Raw genomic sequence first — 24,019 nt, 5'->3', positions numbered from 1 at the left:
TACTACAGAAGCATGGTACTGCAGAAACCACGGTACTGCAGAAACCACGGTACTGCAGAAACCACGGTACTACAGAAGCCACGGTACTGCAGAAGCCACTGTACTACTGAAGCCACTGTACTGCAGAAGCCACGATACTACAGAAGCCACGGCACTACAGAAGCCACGGCACTGCAGAATCCACGGTACTACAGAAACCATGGTACTACAGAAGCCACGGTACTGCAGAAGCCACGGTACTACAGAAGCCACTGTACTGCAAAGCCACGGTACTACAGAAGCACGGTACTACAGAAGCCACGGTACTGCAGAACCACGGTACTACACAAGCCACGGTACTACACAAGCCACGGTACTGCAGAACCACGGTACTACATAAGCCACGGTACTGCAGAACCACGGTACTACACAAGCCACGGTACTACAGAACCACGGTACTACACAAGCCACGGTACTACAGAAGCCACGGTACTACAGAAGCCACGGTACTGCAGAACCACGGTACTGCAGAACCACGGTACTACACAAGCCACGGTACTGCAGAACCACGGTACTACACAAGCCACGGTACTGCAGAACCACGGTACTACAGAAGCCACGGTACTGCAGAACCACGATACTACAGAAGCCACGGTACTACAGAAGCCATGGTACTACAGAAGCCACGGTACTACAGAAGCCACGGTACTGCAGAACCACGGTACTACAGAAGCCACGGTACTACAGAAGCCACGGTACTACAGAAGCCACGGCACTACAGAAGCCACGGTACTACAGAAGGCACGGTACTACAGAAGGCACGGTACTACAGAAGGCACGGTACTACAGAAGCCACGGTACTACAGAAGCCACGGCACTACAGAAGCCAAGGTACTACAGAAGCCACGGCACTACAGAAGCCACGGTACTACAGAAGCCACGGTACTACAGAAGCCACGGTACTACAGAAGCCACGGTACTACAGAAGCCACGGTACTACAGAAGCCACGGTACTACAGAAACCACGGTACTACAGAAGCCACGGTACTGCAGAAGCCACGGTACTACAGAAGCCACGGTACTACAGAAGCCACGGTACTACAGAAGCCACGGTACTGTGACTTACATTTTTGGTCTCCAATCTTCACCTGAGAATGACTGCTGTAGCCAAGCGTCAGTCACCTGCCCGTCCATCCATCACTTAGGTGGTGCCACCTACTTCCTCCCAGAACCTACACTTACCTCCTTAGATGGTGTACCTGCGCCACCATAATAAATTACACATTCCCTCCATAATGATAAATGGCAAGGAAAAAAATACTGTGTAAAAGATTGAAAATATATATTTGCAATAATGCTTCTGTTTATTTTCATAAGAGTCGTAGTAGATGATTAATATGTTGAAGACCACGAACATTGTTGCAAGAAACCTTGTTAAGCATTGTTGCTAATTTGTTGAAGACCAAGAACGTTGTTGCAAGTGTATTAAAGATCTTTTAAACCTTGTTAACGTTGTTGCAAATGTGTTAAAGACCACGATAAATTTGTTAACATTGTAGTAAATGTTTTAAAGACCACCATGAACCTTGTTAACATTGTTGCAAATGTTTTAACTAAAGACCACCATAAACCTTGTTAACATTGTTGCAAATGTATTAAACACCACCATAAACCTTGTTAACAATGTTGCAAATGTTTTAACTAAAGACCACCATAAACCTTGTTAACAATGTTGCAAATGTTTTAACTAAAGACCTCCATAAACCTTGTTAACAATGTTGCAAATGTATTAAACACCACCATAAACCTTGTTAACATTGTTGCAAATGTTTTAAGTAAAGACCCCATTAATCTTTTTAACATTGTTACAATTGTATTAAAAACCATGGTATGTTATCAACATGAATGTTCTTGATACGTGAGTTAGTTTATTCTGTGTGGATGATGTATGTTTATATGTGTGGATGATAGATGTTCATGTTACGGGCATGATGAATGTGTATACGTTGTGTGGATGATGAATGTATATACGTTGTGTGGATGATGAATGTGTATACGTTGTGTGGATGATGAATGTGTATACGTTGTGTGGATGATGAATGTATATACGTTGTGTGGATGATGAATGTGTATACGTTGTGTGGATGATGAATGTGTATACGTTGTGTGGATGATGAATGTGTATACGTTGTGTGGATGATGAATGTGTATACGTTGTGTGGATGATGAATGTGTATACGTTGTGTGGATGATGAATGTGTATACGTTGTGTGGATGATGAATGTGTATACGTTGTGTGGATGATGAATGTGTAAGTGTGTGGGTGATTGATGTGTCTATTATTAAGATGGGAACTTACTGACTAATGTTTTAGGGAAGGGTAGAAGAGGGGGGAACTAGGAGGAGGGTAAAGGGGATGAATGAGGGGAGGGGTAGTGAGGGGATGGTAAGTAAATGGAACGGGAGTAAAGATAAGGGGAGTGATGAGACGCGGAGGGACTGAATGGAAGGGAAGGGTAAAGGAGGGTAGCAGGGGTACGGTAGGGGAGGGGGAAATTGTAGGGAAGGGAGAGGGGCGGTACTCTCCCTGCCATAACGATCTCTTTGTGAATCCTAACCCTGCTATCTCTACCCCTACTCCGTCTACCTTTACTCCGTCTACTGCTCCGTCTACCCTTGCTCCGTCTACCCCTGCTCCGTCTACCTCTGCTCCGTCTAACCTTACTCCGTCTAACCCTACTCCGTCTATCCCTACTCTATCTAACCGTGCTCTATCTAACCCTTCACCGTATACGCTGCTTCGACTACCCTATTACAACCATATCAGAAAGAGGACGACAGCGCTCACACACAAAAAAAACTACAAGGGAGGTCATGAAGTGTTGATCAATCTAATTAAAGAGGGCTGAAACGGGATGAGGGAGGGAGGGCGGGTGCATACCAGAAAGCCTAGGAGACAGAGTGCACCGACAGGTACTAGACACTATACACACAACAGGAGAAGCAATAAAACTTCTGATGGAGGTGGAAGCATCGAAGACAGTGGGCCCTGACAAGGTGTCACCATGGATACTGCAGGAGGGAGCAGAAGCACTGTCCAAACCCCTACCTAAGATCAACAATTAAGTCAGTGGACAGGGGACTGTTGACAGATCTGAGAGACATCACATGTAGTCCCTGTATTTAAGAAGGGTGACAGCTACTAGGTGAGACTAACGGAGGGTTAATCTTATAATAATGGAGGACAGAAGGGCAAGGTGAGATATGATGACAACATACAAAATACTCAGGGGGGAGAATTTCACAGGGTGGACAAGGATAGGTTGTTTGAGAGGCGGGAAACAGTTGGGCTTTGAAGACACCGATGAGGCACGGGGATGTCAGGAACATTTTGTATCCTTAGGATGATGAGCAAGTGGAATGTCCTCGATGAACAAGTAGTGGAAGCAGACTCCACACATAGTTTTATGAGCAGGTATGATATGGCCCACGGGGATATGAGAGGGAATCTTGCAAGCGACAAGTTGATAGGCGCGTCGAAAGCTAGAACTCGACCCCTGCACCAGCAGATAGTTAAGCACATATATTCATCCACACACACACACACACACACACACACACACACACACACACACACACACACACACACACACACACACACACACAGACACACACACACACACACACACACACACACACACACACACACACACACACACACACACACACACACACTCACAATCCGGAGAGTGAAGTAATGGAGGAAGAATCCATACGTAGCTTTAAGAAAAGGTACGATAAGGCTCTTGGAGCAGGGATCGAGTGGACCTAATAGCGCAAAGTGAAGAGGCTAGGCCAGGAGCTGTGACTCGACTCCTGCAACCACAAATAGGTCAATATATGATTACACACACACACACACACACACACACACACACACACACACACACACACACACACACACACACACACACACACACACACACACACACACACACACACACAGATGTACACGCCTGGCAAGCATCAATTAATCGCATCATTACGTGGTAATCTATGACTGGTTCCCCTTAATTGCATGGTGGGCTCGCGGTCATTTAATTCAACACAGGGTAATTTGGTACTAATTTGTCCATGGGTTAATGTTCCAGTAATGACATGATTACCGGGATGGTGGGTCGTTGGGGAGGCTTCCTGGCTCTTATTAGGTCATTGGCGAGGCTTCCTGGCTCTTGGTGGGTAGTTGGCGAGGTTTCCAGGCTCTTATTAGGTCATTTGGGAAGCTTTCAATTTCTTATTGGGTTATTTGGAAGGCTTCCTGGTACTTATAGGTAGTTTGGAAGGCTTCCTGGCACTTTTGGGTCTTTTGGAAGGCTTCCAGGCAATTGGTGGGTCGTTTGGGAGGCTTAAGACTCTTGTGAGTCGGTCATGAGGCTCTTGATCTTAGGAATTGGAGCTATACTCTCCTTCCTCGGATCAAAAAATTTTCACTAGCACCATTAACTATGTATCAGCACCACTAACTACCCACCAGAACTATTAATTATCCACGAGCACCACTAACCATCCATTAGCATAGTAACTATCCACTAGCACCATTAACTACCCACTAGCACCATTAACCATCCTCTAGCACCATTAACCATCCACTAGTACCATTAGCTATCCGCTAGCACCATTAACTATCCACTAGCACCATCAACTATCCACTAGCACCATTAACTATCCACTAGCACCATTAACTATGTACTAGCACCATTAACTATCCAATAGCATTATTAACTACCTACTAGCACCATTAACTATCCACTAGCAGCATCAACTATCCACCGGTACCACCACTATCCACCAGCACCATTAACTATCTACTAAGATCATTAACTATTCACTAGCACCATTAACTATCCACTAGTACCATTAACTATCCACCAGCATCATTAACTATCTACTAGCACCACTAACTAACCATTAGCGCAATCTTACTTTTCACTAGCACCATTAACTAACCACTAGCACCATTAACTATCCACCAGCATCATTAACTATCCACTAGCACTATTAACTATCCACCAGTACCATTAATTATCCACTAGCACCATTAACTATCCACTAGCACCATTAACTATCCACTAGCACCATTAACTATCCACCAGCACCATTAACTATCCACTAGCACCATTAACTATCCATCAGCATCATTAACTATCCACTAGCACCATTAACTATCCACTAGCACTATTAACTATTCACTAGCACCATTAATTATCCACTAGTACCATTAACTATCCACTAGCGCCATTACCTATCCACTAGCACCATTAACTATCCACTAGCACCATTAACTATCCACTAGCACCACTAACTATCCACTAGCACCAGTAGCTATCCACTAGCACCACTAACTATCCACTAGCACCACTAACTATCCACTAGCACCACTAGCTATCCACTAGCACCACTAACTATCCACTAACACCACTAACTATCCACTAGCACCACTAACTATCCACTAGCACTATTAACTATCCACTAGCACCACTAGCTATCCAATAGCACCACTAACTATCCACTAACACCACTAACTATCCACTAACACCACTAACTATCCACTAGCACCATTAACTATCCACTAGCACTATTAACTATCCACTAGCACCACTAGCTATCCACTAGCACCACTAACTATCCACTAACACCACTAACTATCCACTAACACCACTAACTATCCACTAGCACCATTAACTATCCACCAGCATCATTAACTATCCACTAGCACTATTAACTATCCACCAGTACCATTAATTATCCACTAGCACCATTAACTATCCACTAGCACCATTAACTATCCACTAGCACCATTAACTATCCACCAGCACCATTAACTATCCACTAGCACCATTAACTATCCATCAGCATCATTAACTATCCACTAGCACCATTAACTATCCACTAGCACTATTAACTATTCACTAGCACCATTAATTATCCACTAGTACCATTAACTATCCACTAGCGCCATTACCTATCCACTAGCACCATTAACTATCCACTAGCACCATTAACTATCCACTAGCACCACTAACTATCCACTAGCACCACTAGCTATCCACTAGCACCACTAACTATCCACTAGCACCACTAACTATCCACTAGCACCACTAGCTATCCACTAGCACCACTAACTATCCACTAACACCACTAACTATCCACTAGCACCACTAACTATCCACTAGCACTATTAACTATCCACTAGCACCACTAGCTATCCACTAGCACCACTAACTATCCACTAACACCACTAACTATCCACTAACACCACTAACTATCCACTAGCACCACTAACTATCCACTAGCACTATTAACTATCCACTAGCACCACTAACTATCCACTAGCACTATTAACTATCCACTAGCACCACTAACTATCCACTAGCACTATTAACTATCCACTAACACCACTAACTATCCACTAGCACCACTAACTATCCACTAGCACCACTAACTATCCACTAACACCACTAACTATCCACTAGCACCACTAACTATCCACTAGCACCACTAACTATCCACTAGCACTATTAACTATCCACTAGCACCACTAACTATCCACTAGCACCATTAACTATCCACTAGCACCACTAACTATCCACTAGCACCATTAACTATCCACTAGCGCCACTAACTATCCACTAGCACCATTAACTATCCACTAGCGCCATCAACTATCCACTAGCACCATTATCTATCCACTAGCACCACTAACTATCCACTAGCACCATTAACTATCCACTAGCGCCACTAACTATCCACTAGCACCATTAACTATCCACTAGCACCATTAACTATCCACTAGCATTACTAGCTATCCACTAGCACCACTAACTATCCACTAACACCACTAACTATCCACTAACACCACTAACTATCCACTAGCACCACTAACTATCCACTAGCACTATTAACTATCCACTAGCACCACTAACTATCCACTAGCACTATTAACTATCCACTAGCACCACTAACTATCCACTAGCACTATTAACTATCCACTAACACCACTAACTATCCACTAGCACCACTAACTATCCACTAGCACCACTAACACCACTAACTATCCACTAGCACCACTAACTATCCACTAGCACCACTAACTATCCACTAGCACTATTAACTATCCACTAGCACCACTAACTATCCACTAGCACCATTAGCTATCCACTAGCACCACTAACTATCCACTAGCATCGTTAACTATCCACTAGCGCCACTAACTATCCACTAGCACCATTAACTATCCACTAGCGCCACTAACTATCCACTAGCACCATTAACTATCCACTAGCACCACTAACTATCCACTAGCACCATTAACTATCCACTAGCACCATTAACTATCCACTAGCACCATTAACTATCCACTAGCACCACTAACTATCCACTAGCACCACTAACTATCCACTAGCACCATTAACTATCCACTAGCACCACTAACTATCCACTAGCACCATTAACTATCCACTAGCACCATTAACTATCCACTAGCACCATTAACTATCCACTAGCACCATTAACTATCCACTAGCACCACTAACTATCCACTAGCACCATTAACTATCCACTAGCACCATTAATTATCCACTAGCACCATTAACTATCCACTAGCACCATTAACTATCCACTAGCACCATTAACTATCCACTAGCACCACTAACTATCCACTAGCACCATTAACTATCCACTAGCACCAATAACTATCCACTAGCACCATTAACTATCCACTAGCACCATTAACTATCCACTAGCACCACTAACTATCCACTAGCGCCATTAACTATCCACTAGCACCATTAATTATCCACTAGCACCATACATCATAAACAGTGCTGCAATATAACCATTGTTACATAACCAGTGTTGCAATATTACCAGTGATATATCACCGGGTGGCAACACTGGTTTCACAGTGTAGCCACATCCCTCCAGATGTGGGGGACGCCTTGTGCTGGTGGTGGGGGAAGGGGCTCTCGATCCTAGGTACTAGAGCCATCGTTCTCTCTCCTCAGATACAACCTGATTACTCCGCAGTCCCCCCACACTCCCATGCCTTCCCCTAGGCGCCGTACAGGTCCCTACGGGCTTAGAGCTTCCAGGTGAATGTTTATAATAATAATAATAATAATAATAACAATAATAATAATAATAATAATAATAATAATAATAATAATAATAATAATAATAATAATAATAATAATAACAACAACAACAACAACAACAATAATAATAATAATAATAATAATAATAATAATAATAATAATAATAATAATAACAATAATAATAATAATAATAATAATTAATAATAATAATAATCTACGTTCTTTCAGCTGGTCCAACAGATTTTTTATAGATAAAATGAAATCGATTAATATTTAAAGCTTTACTGACGGAGCGTAGGAACGTGCGTAGCAAAGCACGTAGGTACGTGCGTGGGAACGCACGTGGGAGTGTGGGTAGGAACGTGCTTAAGAACGCTCGTGAAAACGTGCGTAGCAACGCACGTAGGAACGCATGTGGGAACGCACGTAGGAATGTGCGTAGGAACGTTCTCTGGCTGCAGGAATGCCCTGTAAAATCTGACTGAATTAAGTTAAACGCCACTTGTTGAGTAAAGAAATATATATTAATTAAACTGTTTACTAAGCCTTATTCGGCTAGTTCAGCCCCCAGCCCTAGGGCTGACCCAGACTCAATCCCCAGCCCTAGGGCTGACCCAGACTCAGTCACCAGCCCTAGGGCTGGCCCAGACTCAGCCCCCAGCCTTAGGGCTGACCCAGACTCAGTCCCCAGCCCTAGGGCTGACCCAGACTCAGTCCCCAGCCCTAGGGCTGACCCAGACTCAGTCCCCAGCCCTAGGGCTGGCCCAGACTCAGCCCCCAGCCCTAGGGCTGACCCAGACTCAGCCCCCAGCCTTAGGGCTGACCCAGACTCAGTCCCCAGCCCTAGGGCTGACCCAGACTCAGTCCCCAGCTCTAGGGCTGACCCAGACTCAGTCCCCAGCCCTAGGGCTGACCCAGACTCAGTCCCCAGCCCTAGGGCTGACCCAGACTCAGTCCCCAGCCCTAGGGCTGACCCAGACTCAGTCCTCAGCCCTAGGGCTGACCCAGACTCAGCCCCCAGCCCTAGGGCTGACCCAAACTCAGCCCCCAGCCCTAGGGCTGACCCAAACTCAGCCCCCAGCCTTAGGGCTGACCCAGACTCAGTCCCCAGCTCTAGGGCTGACCCAGACTCAGTCCCCAGCCCTAGGGCTGACCCAGACTCAGTCCCCAGCCCTAGGGCTGACCCAGACTCAGTCCCCAGCCCTAGGGCTGACCCAGACTCAGTCCCCAGCCCTAGGGCTGACCCAGACTCAGTCCCCAGCCCTAGGGCTGACCCAGACTCAGTCCCCAGCCCTAGGGCTGACCCAGACTCAGCCACCAGCCCTAGGGCTGACCCAAACTCAGCCCCCAGCCCTAGGGCTGACCCAGACTCAGCCCCCAGCCCTAGGGCTGACCCAGACTCAGTCACCAGCCCTAGGGCTGGCCCAGACTCAGTCCCCAGCCCTAGGGCTGACCCAGACTCAGCCCCCAGCCCTAGGGCTGACCCAAACTCAGCCCCCAGCCTTAGGGCTGACCTAGACTCAGCCCCCAGCCCTAGGGCTGACCCAGACTCAGCCCCCAGCCCTAGGGCTGACCTAGACTCAGCCCCCAGCCCTAGGGCTGACCCAGACTCAGCCCCCAGCCCTAGGGCTGACCCAGACTCAGCCCCCAGCCATAGTGAAAATCCGGATTAGGGCTAAAGACTCTTCCACAGCCACCACCGCCATAGCCTCTCTTACAGATGTAGTAGAGGAGGACTCCTCTTTCGGGGAATATGTTGGCCTCGTGAAAACAGATGGTGGTGCCTCTGGCTTGGCTCTCTAAGACTGTAGTGCTGTTCTAGAATCTGCACAAATTGGGAATACATCCAGTACGAACTGTATCCAACCAAAAGCAAAATGGTGCCAATTTTATGCTTGGGGCATCTGTAAGCATGGAATATCGGGGAAAGCAAATGGGACATGCAACTTTGAGCATTCCAGAAAATGCCGCGACCTCCTGTCTAAAGGAGTGTGTCGTTCTAACTCTCGTAAATTCTTTCACCCTGCTATGTGCCACTCTTCAGTCCTTAAAAAAACAATGTTACGACACCAACTGCCTCACATACCACTTAAAGGGAGCAGGAGGCACACATAGTAGTTATAACAACTCCACTCCAAGTCATTTTTATAGTGGTAGGAAACGAAGAAAGAAAATGGAAAGAAATAACCAAAACAGTTCCCTACCTTGGAGCCTTGTTAGACTAGAGGCACAGCCAGTGGCCCCTCCAGACTCACAACTACCGATGCCAACAACAATATCCCCCCAACAAACAAGCAACATGACCTCATTAACATTTGCTAATATACAGCAGGGCCTTAAGCCATCCACCAACAACAAAATACCTTTCATCAGTGGACTTCTAAAGAAGTCAAATGCAATGTTTGCAGCATTCACAGAGACCCACGCCAAAGATCACTTTGACAATGAAATATGGATACCTGGATACAACCTTTTCAGATGCGACAGAAAGAACAGGAAACAAGGATGAGGGGGGGAAGGGAGAGGGTTGGCCTATGTGTCAGAGTCGCTTATTTGCACAGAGATACTGAACACCACAAATGATGTAGCTGAAGTTCTAACAATAAAAATCAAGAACCAAAACTTAGTTATTGTACTTGTATATAAGCCGCCAGATGCAACTTCCCAACAGTTCAAGGAACAGCTATCAAAAATTGACTTTTGTCTTGAAAACCTTCCAGCCCCATCCCAAAACATCTTGCTGCTTGGTGACCTCAATATAAGACATACAAAATGGAAGAATGTAGCAAATAATGTCGTAGCAGAAATAATCCCTGGAGGCAGCTCGGATGAAAAGTCACACACAGACATGAGCTGCTGAATTTCTGCAATAAATACACCCTAAGTCAGCAGACAGTGGAACAAGCAAGACTGGACAACACAATTGACCTTATTTTCACAAATAATGAGGACCTGGTGAGAAACATAACAATATCAAAAACAACTAATTCTGATCACAATCTAATCGAAGTCCAGACTTACATGCACAGGGTTCCTGATCAACAAAATGCATACAGCTATGAGGGTACCTTTACCAAATTTAACTTCAACAACAAGAACATCAACTGGGACCAGGTAAACTATGTCCTACATGAGACATGTTGGGAAGATTAAATAACATGGATCCTAACCAATGCTTTGAAAAGATCAACTTTCTGGTAGCTGAATTATGTTCAAGGCATATTCCCCTAAAAAAAAAAAGAAGTAAACTGGAGAGAGACGCTCCTTCTACAGGAGATGGCGAAGAAGGAAAGAAGGAAGTGCTAACCCGGGAAGTGGAAAATATTGAGCTAAAGTTAAAGGACTCATACAGGATCCAGGAGAGACAAGAGGAACTAAAAGCGATTAGTGAAACTGAAAGAAATTTGAAATATTTCTTTTCATATGACAAAAACATGTCAAAAACCACTTCTAGCATAGGCCCCTGCTCAGACAAGACGAATTTCCTACACAGATACCAACAAAGAAATGAGTGAGATACTGAAATCCCAATATGACTCTGTGTTCAGCAAGCCACTAAAAAGTCTAAATATAGACAATCCAAATATTTTTTTTCCATGAATGAGCCTCAAAACCCTGTCAATATATGCCAAATTTCTGACATAACACTAACTCCACTAGACTTTGAGAAAGCCATTGACAACATGCCCATACACTCAGCCCCAGGCCCAGACTCGTGGAACTCTGTGTTCGTTAAGAGCTGCAAGAAACCCCTCTCACGGGCCCTAAGTATGCTATGGAGAAGGAACATAGACACAGGTGAGATTCCACAGTCAGCAAAAACAACGGAAATAGCCCCACTCCATAAAGGTGGTAGCAAAGCAGTAGCTAAGCACTATCTTTAAAAGAGTTCTAAGAAGCACTTGGACTCCCAACAACTGCACAATCCAGGGCAACATGGGTTCAGAGCAGGTCGCTCCTGCCTCTCGTAAATACTGGACCACTATGATATGGTCTTGGATGCATTGGAAAACAAAAAGAATGCGGATATAGTATACACAGATTTTGCAAAAACCTTTGACAAGTGCGATCATGGTGTAACAGCACACAAAAAGCATACCAAAGGGATAACTGGCAAAGTAGGCAGATGGATCTTCAACTTTCTAACGAATCGAACACAGAGAGTAGTGATAAAACAGAGTTAAATCGGATGCTGCCGTAGTGAAGAGCTCTGTTCCACAAGGCACAGTACTCGCCCCTATCCTGTTCCTCATCCTCATATCAGACATAGACAAAGATGAAAACCATAGCACCGTATTGTCCTTTGCAGACGATACTAGGAACCACATGATAGTATCATCCAATGAGGACACGGCAAATCTCCAAGAAGATATAAACTAAGTTTTCCAATTGGCAACGGAGAACAATATGATGTTCAATGAAGACAAATTCCAGCTACTCCGTTATGGAAAACTGGAGGAAATAATAACTAGGACTGAGTATACAACAAACTCTAATCACACAATAGAGCGGAAAAGTAATGTGAAGGGCCTGGGAGTGGCAATGTCTGAGGACCTCACCTTCAAGGGTCACGAAAGTGCCACTATTACATCTGCGAGGAAACTGATAGGCTGGCTATGAGAACACTCAAGACAAAAGATGCCAAGCCATTGATGATCCTTTTTAAATCACTTGTTCTCTCTAGGCTGGAATACTGTTGTACATTAACATCTCTATTCAAGACAGGTGAAATTGCAGATCTAGAGAATGTACAGAAAACCTTTACTGCACATATAAGTTCCATAAAACACCTTAACTACTGGGAACGCCTGAAAGCACTTGAACTGTACTCAGTGGAGTGTACGTGAGAGAGATGCATCATAATCTACACCTGGAAGATTCTGGAGGGACTGGTCCCTAATATGCACACAGAAATCACTCCCTAGGAAAGCAAAAGACTTGGCAGACGATGGAATATACCCCCAGTGAAAAGTAGGGGCGCCATTAGTACACTAAGAGAAAACACAATAAGTGTCCTGGGCCCAAGACTGTTCATTAGTCTCCCACCAGCCATAAGGGGAATTACCAATAGACCCCTGGTTGTCTTCAAGAGGGAGCTGGACAGATACCTAACAAGATACCGACCAGCCGAGCTGTGGTTCATACGTTGGACTACGTGCGGCCAACAGTAACAGCCTCGTTGATCAGGACCTGACCCACCAGGAGGCCTGGTCATGGACCGGGCCGGGGAGGCGCTGATCCCCGGAATACCCTCGAGGTAGACTTCAGGCAGCCCTCCAGGCAGGTTCCTGGTGATGGAGGTTTTTGATGCGAGGAAGTGGAGGTATCCCTCCTTTTTTTCATCATCTATGGGTCGAACACGATAGTGTGAGTGACTCTGGATGCAAGGGACTGGACCTGCCTTTTCCACTTCTATGGGTCGAAACTCTTTGGCCACGATTCATCCCAGTGGTGTATGACTGCTATGAGCTATCGCTTCCTACTAAATATACTGCTACTATTATTGTTACGACTACTACTACTACTACTATTACTACTACTAAAATTAGTATTACTGCTACTACTAGTACCAATACTACTGCTACTACTACTTTTACTATTAATGTTGTTACTACTACTACAAGTAATAATAATAATAATAATAATAATAATAATAATAATAATAACAACAACAACAACAACAACAACAACAATAATAGTCATAATAATAATGATAGTCATAATAATAGTCATAATAAGTCATAATAATAATAATAATAATAATAATAATAATAATAATAATAATAATAATAATAATAATAATAATAATAATAGTAATAATAATAATTAATTAATAATAACAGAAGGGAGTCGCAAAATCGCATGATCCGACCGATTTTTTATCAAAACGATATAGTTTATTAGCCTGGCTCATCAATTTATGCCAATTTTAAGCTTAACTTGTGGTCTAGGTTAGTTCAGAAGACATATGCATTATTGCATGTATCTGTCTATGTGTCTGTCGTCTGTTTATGTTAGCTGCATCATTGAAGTTTACAGTCTTGAGAGCAACAGTGAGCGAGCAGCAGCAGGCTTCAAGCTAGCGAGATTACCTCGTTTACTCCAAGACTCGCCTCTCTACGTTACTATATATTTACCCGTCGCAAACCTCACACACACATTACAATCGTGTTAATATTACTGGGCTCAGGACAAACACAGCATAAAGCCTGATGCTCGGGGGGGACCCCTGGAAACTTAAGCCAGCGCCAGCCTGAATCTGACACAACCATTGGATGTAAGAGACCCGCCAGCTTTCTCATAATTCGCTGCCCGTTATAACAATAGCAGTTATGTTTGTATTCCATTACGTGGCTCCTCCCTGGAGGAGGGACCGCAGAGCAACTCCGCCTACTTCCTCTGGTTCTAACGCTGGCCGCTGGAGGACGCTACGAGACGTAGAATTTTTTCTCCCCCTTCTGTTACTCTGAGACACTGACAGACGTTCTGCTACTATCTTCTACAGACGTATTTGTTAGTTAATTTCATTATCTCTAAGACGGAAATTGACTTTAGAGGCAAAAATGCGGTGGAGATGTGAGGGACGGCGTTTCGGGTATCCATGGAAGTGGGATACAGCTGTATTCTGGGAGATAACGAAAAGATATTAATTGGGTAGGCGGAGTCGCGTCGGAGTTAACATGGTGGCAGCCAATAGAGAGGAACATTTGCACCTGGCTGTTGGCCCAGCCACCAATCCCGGGGCTGGCCCAACATGGCCATCCAGGCGGTAAGGCTCCATGTGTTGTTCATGTAGTCAACATCGTGTAAGTGTCAACATTACTATCAAGGCTTCCTGTTCGCCTTCCCTGCGTGCTCATGGGAACTCCTGCGAGCGTAGTACCTCGTGTGAGCGAACTACGGCGCCGTGTTGGTGTGAAATATTGACTGCTGGAGAGATAGAGCGAGGCATAGCGCCGGGGATGGTAGCGCTGGGGACGGAGTAGCGCAGTGACGATGCTCTACTGCTGCAGCTGCTGCTGCTGCTGCCGCCGCCGCTGCTGCTGCTGCTCTGGCGGCTGGCGATTGTCATGATTCCCACGCCGTCTACCGTCATTCACACGCCTACACGCCCCAAGTTGGGCTTTTCTATTGACAGCATCGTCGGGCGTGGAAGGGTAGAACCCAGGGAGTCACCGCCCCCCTCGCCAGGCTCCCCCAGAGGGAGCCCACGCCCCAGGAGCCCCCTGGCGCCTCTCCACGACCTGCACAAGACGCAGGTACGCATACCGGAGCCCATACACCCGCTGGTACCCACGTCAGTGCCCACGTCGCTAGCCCACCACCCGGGTGCCATCCCGCCCCTGCAGGCCTTACCAGGCCTGCACATGCCACAAGCCCTACACCTAGCAGCCCTGCTGCCCCCCGGGGCTGCCCATGGCATGCACCATAGTGTGCCCCCGGTGTTACTGGGCCAGATGCCCCATCTGGGCACCCCATTACCACCGGCGCCCGGACCCAGGGAGTTCCCGCTGTACCCTTGGCTTCTCTCACGACATACGAGGCTCTTCGGCCACAGGTTTCCAGGTAAATACAACTGCTCTTGTACCCGCACCTCGTCTATACATTGCAGCAATAACACGGTGGTCCACCGCCCATGCACGCCCACACCCCGCCCAGACTACCAATATTAATCGTATACTCCCACACTATAATCATATAATATATATAATTATCATTATTATAACTTATTATTTTATTATTATAATTATTATTATTATTATTATTATTATTATTATTATTATTATTATTATTATTATTATTATTTTTATTATTATTATTATTGTTGTTGTTAACAATAATAGTAATAATAATTACCATTGAAATTACGATAATAGGAAGGGCACAGCTTTATTGCACACTGCTACCTGCAATGTGCTCAACACTGCCAGTGTTTATCAGTATAGTGTTCACAGAGGCATCAACCTCGTGTTTTAAGTTTGGTTGGACTTGCTTCGTTTCCATTCACACTTTTTTTTTTTGGTTGGGGTTTGAAGCCTATCGACTACAGGAGGGTCGTGCATTTTAACCTGCTAAATACCGGTACAGGAAGTGAGAATTTAAAAGTAAATTCTCAGTGTATATACTTCACACTAATACACATCTCTGAGTAGTATATACACTTGAGAGATATACACTTCTAGGTGTATATACACAGAGATACACACACCTCTCAGAGAATATACACTTGAGATGCATACTTCTTCGGGTATATACACTGAGGAATACATCGACGGGGAAGTTCATTATCGGGAAAGATTGTATATTGCTGTATTATATACGTGTATAATTATGTACGACTTTATGTGTATAATCGTGTATGATTTTATATGATTTTGTTTTCCATATTGTTTATTATTCTTTGTATTATTTGTTAATAAAAATTATAAAAATAATAATAATAATAATAATAATAATAATAATATTATTATAATTATTATTATTATTATTTTTGTTGTTGTATTAAAATACAAATTATTTATTTTATCATTATTTCCTTTTATTATTAAAACTTATTATTATCATTATCTAAATACCGTCATTACCTTTGTATAATCTAAAAATTATCATTTTAATTACAGTAATCGATACAATAACGATAAACTGCAACTGTGGTAATTAATACATTAACTGAGTTACTGATCTGAGAGATGTTTCACTCGGCGGCATAAATCTGCTTAATTACCCTCGGATAATTAGGTTTCGAAACCTAATATAACTATTATTTAAATTGCCTGATTTGGGTTCCCTATTAAAGATTATCTGATAGCGAAGGATTTAATTGCTTTGCAATTATTCCAAAAATCTGCCACCGAGTGTTTCTCTTTTTTCAATTATGAAATGAGACAATAATTGTGTGTGCTGCTCTGTCGGGATTGTTAAATGGTATTGACAAATTTGTAATCTTAATTGGGTTTTTTTAATTGGGTTTGTTAATTGAGATTGCTAATCGGAATGGTTAGTTTTGGATTGGGACTGAATTGGAAAAATCGCTGGAGTGCGCATGACAGTGGAGATTGACTTCTATATGATGCTTTTGGTTTATATACCTACTTACATAGCTGTGTATATATTTTACACACACACAATCACACACACACACACACACACATACATATATATATATATATATATATATATATATATATATATATATATATATAAATATATATGTGTGTGTGTGTGTGTATCCATGGGGAAGTGGAACAGAATTCTTCCTCCGTAAGCCATGCGTATCGTAAGAGGCGACTAAAATGTCGGGAGCAAGGGGCTAGTAACCCCTTCCCCTGTATACCTTACTAGAGTTAAAAAGAGAAACTTTTGTTTTTCTTTTCGGGCCACTTTGCCTCAGTGGGATATGGCCAGTTTGTTGAAAGAAAGTCTTTATTTAAATTTTCTCTTATACGTTTAAAGATATATTATTTCATTTATGTAATGCAAAAATTAATAATTTTGTACCAAAAGAACGTTAGAAAACTTACCTAACCTTATTATAACAAGCGAAATTTAATTTAGCCTAATCCAACTAAATATATTTTAGATAAGTTTACAATAATTTAATAATAAACACGATGAAATATATTTTTTCGTTAGGCTCAGAATTATTTTTTGCAAAATTACTGCATACACAAATTTTCGCTTACCTTATTCGGCAAGAAGAGCGTTTCCTAACAGGTAAAACTTGAAACTTTGCCTTAAATAGCAATGCTCTTCTTGCCGAATAAGGTAAGCAAAAATTTGTGAACGCAATAATTTCGCAAAAAATTATTCGAATCTCAACGAGGAAAATATATTTCATTGTTTATATATATATATATATATATATATATATATATATATATATATATATATATATATATATATATATATATATATATATATATATATATATATATATATATATATATATATATATATATATATATATATAATTAATGGTGTTGACGTTTCGTTACACACTCGTTGCTTCTTCAGAAACTGTCAGTTAAAAAAAGAATGTGCAACACAGAAAAAAATATAATAGAAAGATTCGTATAATTGATAAATAAAGATTACGATATGAATATACAATATATACAATATACAATATACAATAGTTGTGGACATCAAAGTTGTGAATGTTGTCTGAAGATTTATCAACGAATTGTTGTCTTGAGCTGCAGCATTTTAATAGTTAATCTTTTATTTTATTGATTATACCAGTCTTGTCTATTGTATTTTTTCTCTTTTGCATATTCAATTTTTAATGCATACTTTCTGAAGATGCAACGAGTGTATGATTTATTGGTGATTACATATATATATATATATATATATATATATATATATATATATATCTATATATATATAAATATCTGTATATATATATATATATATATATATATACATATATTTATATATATATACATATATATATATATATATATATATATATATATATATATATATATATATATATATATATATATATATATATATATATATATATATATATATATATATATATATATATATATATATATATATATATATATATATATATTATATATATATATATATATAAACATTATCTCTATGTCCACAGAGGGATTCGAACCCGCAAACTCTGCATCAGAGTACATAGTACTTTACCAGGAAGACAGTCCCATGTACGTAAAACTTGCGATTTTTGCTTAAATAGCAACGCCCTTCTTGCCGAATAAGGCAGGGAAAATTTGGGTATGCAATAATTTCCCAAAATCATTCTGAACCTAACGGAAAAAAGTATTTCATTGTATTTGTTTATTATTAAATTACTGTTAACTTATCTAAAATATATTTAGTTGGATTAGGCTAAATTAAATTGCGCTTGTCATAATAAGGTTAGGTAAGTTTTCTAAGGTTCTTTTGGAATAAAATTATTAAATTTTACATTAACATAAATAAAAAATATATATATATCTACAAACGTATAAGAGAAAATTTTAGAAAGGACTTGATTTTAAAGGAGTTCTTGCTAATTGACCAATTTTGCCTATTCGTGCCGAAAGGCTGCGGCAGGTGATAAACCCGTACTGCGCTACTCTGAGAAAACTTCCCCTCACTCCTTCAGTTGTTGCCTTACAACATTGCATAGCTCCTGATGACGCTCTGAGAAGTGTGAAAGTACTTTAGCTAAAGATTTCCACCCCCCGTGGCTTGTCTTGCACACACACACACACACACACACACACACACACACACACACACACACACACACACACACACACACACACACATATATATATATATATATATATATACATATATATGCATATGAGAGTGTGTGTGTGTGTGTGTGTGTTTTGTCATAGATAATAAGAGGGAAGGAGAAAGTGCGAAGGGAAGAATTAGAGTGTATATTAAAACAAGATATTGTATCATAGTTCAAAGCGACTCGGGTGTATCATACAACTGTATAATCAATACACTAAGAATAATACGTCGTGAGGGAGAACGACACTCGAGTTTTAAATTAATGTTTAATAACAACAATAACAATAGCAATTAATATGGATAATTAAAAGGATGATGAGTAATGATCTCTCCCAAAATTCATCCTTCACCGGGGACGGGGGGGGGAAGCGAGGGATGGGGGAAGGATAGGGAATTGAGGTTTGGGGATCGAAGTGTGGATATGGGAAGGGTGACGGAGGAGGAGCGCAGTCAAGGCTTTGAAACTGATTTTATTTAAATCAATAAAATTGGATACATTAGCAGTGTGCTGCTACCCTTACTGTGTATGATAGTGGGAACATACGGTAGTTATGCCTCTCTCTCTCTCTCTCCCTCCCTGCCATATTCCATCACACTGGGTGGGTTTCCCCTGTTATATTCCATCACACTGGGTGGGTTTCCCCTGCCATATTCCATCACACTGGGTGGGTTTCCCCTGTTATATTCCATCACACTGGGTGGGTTTCCCTTGTCATAATCCATCACACTGGGTGGGTTTCCCTGTCATATTCCATTGCACTGGGTGGGTTTCCCCTGTCATATTCCATCACACTAAGTGGGTTTCCCCTGTCATATTTCATCACACTGGGTGGGTTTCCCCTGTCATATTCCAACACACTGGGTGGGTTTCCCCTGTCATAGTCCATCACACTGGGTGGGTTTCCCTGTCATATTCCATCACACTAAGTGGGTTTCCCCTGTCATATTCCATCACACTGTGTGGGTTTCCCCTGTCATATTCCATCACACTAAGTGGGTTTCCCCTGTCATAATCCATCACACTGGGTGGGTTTCCCCTGTCATATTGCATCACACTGGGTGGGTTTCCACTGTCATATTCCATCACACTGGGTGGGTTTCCCCTGTCATATTCCATCACACTGGGTGGGTTTCCACTGTCATATTCCATCACCCTGGGTGGGTTTCCCCTGTTATATTTCATCACACTGGGTGGGTTTCCCCTGTCATAGTCCATCACACTGGGTGGGTTTCCCTGTCATATTCCATCACACTGGATGGGTTTCCCCTGTCATATTCCATCACACTGGGTGGGTTTCCACTGTCATATTCCATCACCCTGGGTGGGTTTCCCCTGTTATATTTCATCACACTGGGTGGGTTTCCCCTGTCATATTCCATTACACAGGGTTGGTTTACCCTGTCATATTCCATCACCCTGGGTGGGTTTCCCCTGTTATATTTCATCACACTGGGTGAGTTTCCCCTGTCATAATCCATCACACTGGGTGGGTTTCCCTGTCATATTCCATCACCCTGGGTGGGTTTCCCCTGTTATATTGCATCACACTGGGTGGGTTTCCCTGTCATATTCCATCACACTGGGTGGGTTTCCCCTGTCATAGTCCATCACACTGGGTGGGTTTCCCTGTCATATTCCATCACACTGGGTGGGTTTCCCTGTCATATTCCATCACCCTGGGTGGGTTTCCCCTGTCATATTGCATCACACTGGGTGGGTTTCCCCTGTCATATTCCATCACACTGGGTGGGTTTCCACTGTCATATTCCATCACCCTGGGTGGGTTTTCCCTGTCATATTCCATCACACTGGGTGGGTTTCCCCTGTTATATTGCATCACACTGGGTGGGTTTCCACTGTCATATTCCATCACCCTGGGTGGGTTTCCCCTGTCATATTCCATCACACTGGGTGGGTTTCCCCTGTTATATTGCATCACACTGGGTGGGTTTCCCCTGTTATATTGCATCACACTGGGTGGGTTTCCCTGTCATATTCCATCACCCTGGGTTGGTTTCCCCTGTCATATTCCATCACATAGGATGGGTATCGTAACATGAGGTCATGCAATCTATCAGCCTAAGCAGAAAGACTTCAGCATGGCGCTGAGGATATCATCAAGCATTCCACTCAGCATGCAGCTGCTACGGCAGCATCAGTGGTCTCATTCCTGCTTAGTCAATTAAAAACAACAGTTATAATCATGACCATAATTTTTTAAAGGTTTCGACGAGTAAGCCAGAGGAAGGTCTCAGTCAGATGGCCAAAATCTCCAGATGTTGATCATCGTGTGACTGAGACCCGCGTCAAGAAACGTTTGTCCTGTTTCCTGGCAAATCTAACCTAACCTAATCTAACCTAACCTAACCTAACCTAACCTAACCTAACCTAACCTAACCTAACCTGACGTCACTATCACTAGAAAGCTGACACAATTAAGGATGACCTATCCACACACACACACACACACACACACACACACACACACACACACACACACACACACACACACACACACACACACACACACACACACACACACATACAGTAATACAGTATAGCAAGGTATGCAATACAACAATCTCAAATCTGGATAGAGTATACACCATATTTTAATAATTATAAATATATATATATATATATATATATATATATATATATATATATATATATATATATATATATATATATATATATATATATATATATATATATTTTATTATTATCACACCGGCCGATTCCCACCAAGGCAGGGTGGCCCGAAAAAGAAAAACTTTCACCATCATTCACTCCATCACTGTCTTGCCAGAAGGGTGCTTTACACTACAGTTTTTAAACTGCAACATTAACACCCCTCCTTCAGAGTGCAGGCACTGTACTTCCCATCTCCAGGACTCAAGTCCGGCCTGCCGGTTTCCCTGAATCCCTTCATAAATGTATATATATATATATATATATATATATATATATATATATATATATATATATATATATATATATATATATATATATATATATATGATGGAGTGAATGATGGTGAAAGTTTTTCTTTTTCGGGCCACCCTGCCTTGGTGGGAATCGGCCAGTGTGATAATAAAAAAAAAAATATACATACATATATATATATAAATATATACATATATGTATATATATATATATATATATATATATATATATATATATATATATATATATATATATATATATATATATATATATATATACTGTTTAATAAAATAATAAGGGAATCTATACACTGTCTACTACAACAACCTGCAACAATATAAACTGCCATACACTGCAACAATTCACACTACAATACAATAGTCTACAGCAATATACACTGGCATATTCTACTCTACAATAGTATACACTGTCATACAATTATAACAGCAATATACATCTCCTTTTAATATATATTACCCAGAAAATACTTTATACACTGCGACAATACACATGTTAATAAATAATAGCCTGGATTTACACGAAGCTATATTTTATCTTCACTTTCTTCAATATTCAGTATATATTTATTAAAATATTTTTCCTAATTTGTATTTTTATTTAGTTTCTCTTAGTCCTATGTTAGCTGGAACGTTGTTCAACGAGGACAAAGTTCACCTCCTCTGCTGTCGAAAATTTTGGGGAATACAGATGAGCTGGTTAATGTGCTCGTTACACCTGAAAAGAACTGTAAGGGAACTATACACACATAAATACATACATACATGCGTACATACATGTATACTTACAGCGAAGAGGCGGGGCCAGGAGCCGTTACTCGATCCCTACAACCACATATAGGTGAGTCCTTTTTTTAAACAGGTGAAATGGCCAGTCTGGAGAATGTACAGTCGGTTTTCACTCCCCATATGTAAAAGGATCTCTATTATTGGAAATGTCTAGAAAAAGCCTCCAATATTTCTCTCCGGAAGTAGAGGCCAGAAAACAAGTTACATGTGGACGATACTGGAGGCACTGCTTCCAAATTTGCTCACTGCAATTATTACCTTACTTCCCTTCAAGGCCTTTGAGGCACCTTCCCATTCCTCTAATTAAGCCTCATTACCTCCCGTACCCCCTAGGAGCTCATTACCCCTACGGACTTAGTGTTCCCAATGAATGTACCTGAAGGCTACCTGAAGTATGTTACCGGGGGTCAACGCCCCCACGTCCCGGTCCCTAACCATGCCTCCTGATGGATCAAGGCCTGATCAACTAGTCTTTTACTGGTGGCCGCCACACGTAGTCCGACGTATGAAGCACAGCCCGGATGATCAGGAACTTACTTCAGGAGGTTAAGAAGAGAGGATCTTCAAAAATATTGTATCTCATACACTTATTGTGTTGTTGTTGTCACTTATTGTACTCATGGTACCTCTCTTTCTTTCACTGAGGGCGATAATAACAATAATAATAATAATAATAATAATAATAATAATAATAATAATAATAATAATAATAATAATAATAATAATAATAATAATAATAATATATTTGATAATAATAATAATAGTAATAATAATATATTGATAATAATAATAACAACAATAATAATAATAATAATAATAATAGTAACAATAATAATAATAATAATAATAATAATAATAAT

At 41.6% G+C, this 24,019-nt stretch overlaps 1 protein-coding gene across 1 annotated transcript in view; it reads left to right on the top strand.

Annotated features, from left to right (window-relative positions):
• Nucleotides 1-14,704: 14,704 nt before the first annotated feature.
• LOC128692157 (homeotic protein empty spiracles) overlaps nucleotides 14,705-24,019 on the top strand; it is a 203,190-nt gene continuing 193,875 nt past the window's right edge. Inside the window, exon 1 of the mRNA XM_053781229.2 lies at nucleotides 14,705-15,698. Within this exon, the coding sequence (XP_053637204.1) occupies nucleotides 15,203-15,698 (496 nt within the window). The 5' untranslated portion in view covers nucleotides 14,705-15,202. The remainder of the gene's footprint in view (nucleotides 15,699-24,019) is intronic.

Source organism: Cherax quadricarinatus, chromosome 15 (assembly GCF_038502225.1).
Source record: "Cherax quadricarinatus isolate ZL_2023a chromosome 15, ASM3850222v1, whole genome shotgun sequence".
In the NCBI taxonomy this organism is placed as follows: Eukaryota; Metazoa; Arthropoda; class Malacostraca; order Decapoda; family Parastacidae; genus Cherax; species Cherax quadricarinatus.
The sequence above is the reverse complement of the archived record's forward strand: the minus strand, read 5'-3'. Positions and strand labels throughout refer to the sequence as shown.